Genomic DNA, 7,205 nt, shown 5'->3' on the forward strand with positions numbered 1-7,205 from the left:
ATTTTAAAGACCTCTAATTGGGTTTGTTTCCATTTGCGCTCCAGTTTACGTGTTTCTCTTTTAAGGGCGCGAGTGGTGCTATTGTACCATGGTGCTGCGTTTTTCTCATTAATCTTTTTTGACTTCATAGGTGCGACAGCTTCTAATGTATTAGAGAAAATAGTGCCCAATTTGCTGGTCATGTCATCGAGCGATTCTATATTTATTGGTATGGTTATTAAAGGAGTCAGATCTGGCAAGCTCTTTGCGAAACTATCTTTAGTAGTCGAGGTAATTGTTCTACCCTGTCGATAACGAGTTAAACGGCTGATTTCTGCAGTGCGCAGTGTACATGTTATAAGATAGTGATCAGTGACATCGTCGCTTTGAGGTATAATATCTATATTGGTTAGATCGGCTCCGTGAGATATAATCAAGTCTAGTGTATGATTAAATCGATGAGTGGGTCCATTGATGTGTTGTGTTACTCCAAAAGAGTGTAATAGCTCTGTAAACGCCACTGCTAATGCATCGTTAGCACTATCTACGTGGATATTAAAGTCTCCGACAATTAGTACTTTATCAACGTTAACCAATAGGTCCGATAGGAAGTCCGCAAACTCTTTCAGAAAATCAGTGTAGGGACCAGGGGGTCTATACACTGTAGCCAACGTACAAGAAAGCAATGGTTTTTTACTGTCAATTGGAACAATTATGTTCAACGCAAGCACTTCAAATGATTTAAATTTATGCTCCGTTCTCTGAGTTACAGTAAGAAAGTCTCTAAAAATTGTTGCGACACCGCCACCTCGACCAACCGCACGTGGCTCATGCATATAACAGTAGCTTGGTGGTGTACACTCATTTAGACCGTAATAATCATTTGGTTTAAGCCAGGTTTCGGTAAGGCAAAGCATATCAAAATTGTTGTCTGTGATCATTTCATTTACAATAACTGCTTTTGAATTTAGTGATCTAATATTTAGTAGGCCGAACTTTATGAGTTTGTTTTGGTCGTTTATTACATTGTCCTCAGGTTTAATCACGATTAGATTTTTTCTCTGAGATTTGGCTATTTTGTTATTTTGTAGTATTATTCGGGGGACAGACACAGTCTCTATGCATTTGGAAGCAGTAACATTTATAACAGATGAGTGGGAGGAACACAGACTATGGTTAAAGTTTTGACTTACCGCTGGGAGACGTAGTCAAGCGGTGCGTAGCGTCTTTGAGATGTTGTCAGACAGAAGAACCGCTCCGATGCTGCTGGGGTGCAGGCCGTCAGGGCGGAAGAGCCTAGGTCGCTCCCAGAACAGATCAAAATTATCAACAAAGAGCAGCTTCTGTTCAATACACCATGACATCAACCATTTATTTAGAGCAAATAGTCTACTGAACTTTTCATTCCCTCGTCGGTAGGTAGGAAGCGGCCCTGATACGATGATCCTCGCCGTGGGCGATGCGTTGCGTACCGTCTCGATCAGACTCCTGAAGTCCCTCTTCAGGATCTCCGACTGCCTCATCCTGACGTCATTCACCCCCGCGTGCAGCACGACAGCTCCGACGTTAGCATCGTCCTTCAGGATCGCAGGTACCTGCGCAGAGACATCAAGAACACGGGCGCCAGGAAAACAATGAGTGCGCACCTTACCTTTAGTGGAGGAAGCGCGTACGTTCCGGACGATTGAGTCTCCGATGACCACAGCGTTGCATTCCGTCTCGCAGAGGGCGGCAAAGCGGTTCCTGGTCGGGATCTCGAAGACCGGTGGCGGCGGTTGGGTCATCGCTCCAGTCCTGGCTCGCGCCTTTCGCCGTGGTTGTGCCGGTGCAGGAGTGAAGTTCATTTGGGCTGACCGTGTTCTCGAAGCCTGGGCTCTGTGCAGAGAAACACGCGGAGTAGAAGTGGAAGGAGTATTAAAATCGCGATGAAAACTTACCGCGGATTTGCGAGCGTCGGCTCTGGATGTTTCCAGCGCCGTTTTTCGTTCTCGCAGCCGTGACTGCTTCTCTAGTAGATCCTGGATCTGCTTCTCCACAGCCTCCAGTTCCGACTGAAGTGCGATCGTTTCCTCATCTGCACACAGAGGTACAGACACATCTGAAACATTAGCCATCAGTGATTTAATAATGAGAACAGTGTGTTAAGCAGTAAGCAGGCAGGCTGGGAATGCTAACAGCCTGAGGCTAATAGCGAGTGATCCGATAAAAATAAATTATCTGTGCGTTTAAATACGATTTTGGTATGGGATATATTTAAGGATATGTTTTAACCTCGGAGGATAACAATTTAAAACACAAGTCTTAAGATATAACAAGAATAAACGATGTATTAAGAATAAGTTTGAAAGAGCTCCGACTCAAACCACGCGCTCTCAGCAAAAGTTTTAAGGGAACTTGTACTATCTGTGTCATCCAATCAAATCTTTTGAATTGCATGAAGCAATCTATTCCTTAGGCGGGAAGCTTCTGTTGGATTTGCAGTTCCCTCAGAATATTGACATAATTACACAACACAATACAGTATTTTCATGCCCTTTAAATTACAGTTAATCCCATTTTGACATTTCCAGATTCTCCTACTCAAAAACCAAGGCACATAAAACCCTTGTAACCACATTTCAAGCCTCAGCAGTGAATGTGTCAAATCAAACTGTTATTTATAACAGCAGTTCAGGTGAATTATAATATCCCTGTAATGTTACCGACCAGCACTTTGGCATAGATGAGCGCAGATAATGACCAGCACTAAATCCAGACATTTAACAGGATTTTTTCTGTTATGTAGCAAGTTTAAGAAGCATCCACAGCCTTTTCAACAGTGACCACATTTACATGGACAACAATAATCTGATATTAACACGATTATGACAATACTCTGACTAAGAATGGACCATGTAAACAGAGCTTTTTGATTAGCTTAATCCTTCTAAACTCATAAACGTAGTAAACACAAATCGAATTAAGACGGGTGGAGTATTCCTATTTTAGTCGCATTATCGAAGTGCGGTATAGACATGTACACACCTTAATCGCACTATTACCAGTGCGTAGGAACTTTCGCGGCACTTTGCGACAGGTTACACACACGCATGGCACTGGACAGCCATTTCGTTTTATGGCAAACAACATGGCTTCAAACAAGAAAGCACATTTTTGGTCAAAACGGGAAACAAGAAAGATGCCAACAATTCTAGAAAATAAATGAAACACCAAAAACTGTTTGTGGTACCATGGCAAAGATGAACTGTTTGTTGATACATGAAATTATGGAGGGAACGTCAAACGGCGTCGCTTAGGGACGTAATGGCGTATGCCATTAAGCGAACTATGTAGTGTAACATGTAAAAGGGGAACATGAAAGGTGTATTCTTAAAGCAACTTGTGTAAACACCTTAATCGTAATATTAGCTTACTCAGAATAAGACAAATAATTTGATTACTGACATCCATGTAAACGTGGTCACAGTCTCACGGGAATTTGTGACATTGTCCCAAACTGTAATTGATTAATTTGTGTTTACTGACATGAATTTCCCACTTTTTTTGTATCAGTCAGCACAACTTTTTTCGTGTCACCCAGCACGACTTTTAATCTAATGTATTTTAATATGTGATATCTTTATCTGTCTAAATATATATCAACGCAATCTGATGGGAATTCATACCTATTTTACAAGGTGGCTCAATAGTGTGAATTCCTACTTCCTATGATCTCATTGGTATGTTTTGTTATGATTTGACTTTTCCCCTGTGACGTTAGGGGCGGAGTTAGGGGAGCAATTTATGGTTGTTTTGCCACCTCGTGAAACTCGCATTTTTGGCTAAATTAGCCTTTGCGGCTGTGATTTTAGGGTTTGGGGTGAAGTAAGGTGTTGGTTAACCACATCCTAAAATATGTACGACATCTTTTGATATCAGGTTTTAAATATATAATGTAAATACACAGGCAGTCTGTGTATTGAAAGTCATGCTGAGTGACACGAAAAGAAAGTCGTGCTGAGTAACATTAAAAAAAGGTCGTGCTCACTGACACGAAAAAAAATGGGGATTTTCGTGTCCATGAACACGAATTAATAGATTCCAGATTTCGTGTCTATGCCACGAACTGCCTTGAGACTGGGTTGGCCTTTTAGATGTATTGAGGCGTTTTGTCGTTAGAGGCTGTGGCACATTAGATGTTGAGATGAAAAACTGATGCAGCATGTGACGTATTCCTTAAGTGGTTGATGATGGCCTCCAATAAATAATATATATATATATGTCACGTGGGGGAGAAGAAGAACCTGGCCAGATGCAGGCAGCAGTGAAGGGGTTAAATAAACAAGGATTTATTAATAAACAAATACAAAATAAATACTTCCCACAATGAGGCATAAAAAGAAAACCAAAAACTAGACTTTACTATTAACAACACAACAAGACTAACCAATGACAAGGAATGAACATACAGTTAGTGTTGTTTTTGGCAGCCTGTTTTAATTTTAGTTTTAGTCTAGTCTTTGTGTAAAGCTGTCATTTTTGTTTTTATTAGTTTTAGTCACGTTCATACTCTTTTTAGTCTAGTCAAGTTTTAGTCGACAAAAACAGATGACATTTTAGTCTCGTTTTAGTAATGCAATTCTATGTAACCCAGTCAGTATAAGTACCTAGTAGTATAGACGAAACCAAAATTTTATTTTAGCCAAGCCCATTTAAAACAAGGTTATCTTATTCCAGACACAGAAGATGTCTGATTTGAATTTACAGCCATCGGTAGCCGGGTGGGAATCTCTAGGCACGTCACGATGCGATTCGGTTACGATTCAGAGGGCTAGGATGTGATGATAAAACAATTCTCGATGCATCTTTTTCCTATACAAATTCTCTTTTTCTCGCTGTGTGACTATTAAAATCAAAGTATTTGTCATAACCCAGACCGATTTTACTTGCAATATCCTTTATTAATAAAACAAAATGAAGTGATTTGGCAAGTCAACTGGAAGGATTTAACGGGACTTTTATTTTGACGGGTCTTTGGCTAGACGCTTGAGTTTTTGTGTTTGCCGATAGCTTCACTCAAACAGTAAACGCTCGTAAAATAAACTCTCAGAGCAACTGTGGAGATGAAGTTCATTTGTTCATATCCTCATACAGAGCAGACGCAGATAAATCCTCGAGCATCACTCGTGTTGTATGTTAAACTGTGCACGTAATTCACTCAGCCAGATGACATTTAAATAACAGGATTCCGCTCCGCATCTAGGTTAAAGCATCAGACGAAATAACGTTATAACATTTCGTCTTGTCTCGTTTTGGTCAACGAAAATGAAGAGACATTTTAGCATAGTTTTTATTTTGTAAACCACATTTAGTCTCGTTTTTATTTGTCAACAATATTGCATTATACATTTAATTATAGTCATCGTCACATGACCAGCATTTACATTGCGTCTCGTCTCGTTTTCGTCACGTGATAAAGGTTCGTTGACGACCATATTTCGTCATAATTTTCGTTGACGAAAGCAACACTACATACAGTACAGGTTTCCAAGGTAAGTAATCCAACAAGGTATCCAGGAAAGACACGACTCTCACTTACTGTTGGCACAAAATGATTCATCACAAGACAGAGGACACAAGGGCAATGTATAGGGAGACTAACAGAGGATAATTATCAAGGGACAGGTGTAGGGGATGAAACACTGATGGAGAGCTAAACAAGGAACGAGAGGGAGGGAACAGAGACGAGACCGGAGAGAGAGTATGCAAGGCCGAAAGGGTCAGAATGTCTCTCTCCACATATAAACAGGGGATCCTGCCATGATTCTGCCACAAGATCAAGAAAGACATGACTAAGAGAGGCAGAACCATGACAGAACCCCCGCCTTAAGGAGCGATATCCTGACGCTCCTCAAGGTGACAAACGGGACAAGACAGATTGTGCAAGAGACAAAACATTAAATACAAAATCAAGGGTAGACAAGAATACAAGGTATTGGGATTGGGGTGACAAAACAAAACAAAAAACATGGGAGGGGGGTGGGGGCACAAAAGAGTTCAAGGGGGAAGTCCAAATGGGTTAGGACAGGGTGGGACAGTCTTAGGGGGAGGCGCTCGAGAGCGCGGAGTCTGGGGGGACTTGGTCTGGGCAAGCTTGGCTGCCGGCTGATGTGCTGGCAGAACCGGACAGGGTGCCAGACCGGAGGCAGGGCCGGGTGTCGGCCGAGTCACCGGCTGGAAGGCCGGCTGAGTCGCCGGCTGGACAGGACAGGGCACTGGCTGCATCGCCGGCTGGACAGGACAGGGCGCCGGCTGGACAGGGCTGGGCATCGGCTGGAAGGCAGGCTGGGCAGGACTGGGCGTCGGCTGGAAGGCCGGTTGGGCAGGGCTGGGGACCGGCTGAGTCGCCGGCTGGAAGGCCGGCTGGGACTATGCCTTAGTTGAATTAACATATTTATGGTGCTTTTATAAAAATTCCTTAGAAAAACACATTACTGGTGTGCATCCTGAGACAAAACAATGGCACTGATATATTTTAAAATATTTCTGGGCAAGTTATATTCAGTTAAAACAGGTCACACATTCATTGTAGTCTGGGACTAGCCTTAAGCCTTGTCTGTGAAACCGGGCCATAATGTATGAAAACCTATTGTGAAAATTTTTACTGGCAGTAGATTTATTCTGTATCCAAACCCAATTTATATGTGAATGTATTTTTATAGATTTTATATATATATATATATATATATATATATATAATTTTTCTATATATCTCCTTTTTACAATAAATAAAATTGCAATATAATATTTATCTCATAAAGGATGCATAGCAGAAGGTAATGTAGTCTCGTGTAGTAGCCGGACCTTCACCTTCAGTTCATACTGAAGGTCTAGAACTTTTGCCGCTTTCTTTGGCCAAGGCCCGCCCAAGAGGCCAGACTGACAGGTAAAGCAACCAGTCACGTTTTGTTTTGTGCCGAGTCATGTTTAGAGACGTGGAAATCTCCCCGCAGAAACAAACCGGTGTACATTCACGAACGAGTCAAAAGTTAACAGCAACAACATGATTATAAGTTTATGCCGTGAACCTCGCATACTTTTAAGAATCAAGCGTTTAGTCAATCGTGAATAATTCTTATAGCAACCGTTGTAAACACGACATCTTACTTCTTAGATCAGATGGCTTCGTGTTGTTTCCAGGCCGTTAAACGCGACACGCAAGTCTCCCGGAAATCCTGTGAAATTCA

At 41.8% G+C, this 7,205-nt stretch overlaps 1 protein-coding gene across 2 annotated transcripts; it reads right to left on the reverse strand.

The window, feature by feature from the left end:
* Window positions 1-1,172: 1,172 nt before the first annotated feature.
* On the reverse strand, window positions 1,173-2,239 carry LOC130548049 (uncharacterized). 2 transcript variants are annotated; one of them, XM_057324489.1, is made up of 3 exons: window positions 1,917-2,239; window positions 1,653-1,854; window positions 1,173-1,574 (listed from the first exon to the last, which is right to left on the reverse strand). In XM_057324489.1, exons 1-3 carry the CDS (start codon window positions 2,091-2,093, stop codon window positions 1,546-1,548), a joined length of 408 nt encoding a protein of 135 aa, XP_057180472.1. In that variant the 5' UTR covers window positions 2,094-2,239; the 3' UTR covers window positions 1,173-1,545. The 2 variants fall into 2 exon arrangements, with proteins under 2 accessions (XP_057180472.1, XP_057180471.1); XM_057324488.1 differs by having other exon boundaries at window positions 1,653-2,237.
* Between the last annotated feature and the right edge of the window lie 4,966 nt (window positions 2,240-7,205).

This window comes from Triplophysa rosa, linkage group LG24 (assembly GCF_024868665.1).
Source record: "Triplophysa rosa linkage group LG24, Trosa_1v2, whole genome shotgun sequence".
NCBI classification, from domain to species: domain Eukaryota; kingdom Metazoa; phylum Chordata; class Actinopteri; order Cypriniformes; family Nemacheilidae; genus Triplophysa; species Triplophysa rosa.

What these genes read in the sequence shown, in the direction of transcription:
- LOC130548049 (XM_057324488.1), bottom strand. Translation starts at nt 2,093, where the DNA reads ATGGCTAATGTTTCAGATGTGTCTGTACCTCTGTGTGCAGATGAGGAA. An exon ending in GAGACTCAATCGTCCGGAAC is followed by an intron (nt 1,575 to 1,652) that starts GTACGCGCTTCC and finishes GTCTCTGCGCAG; the next exon opens with GTACCTGCGATCCTGAAGGA.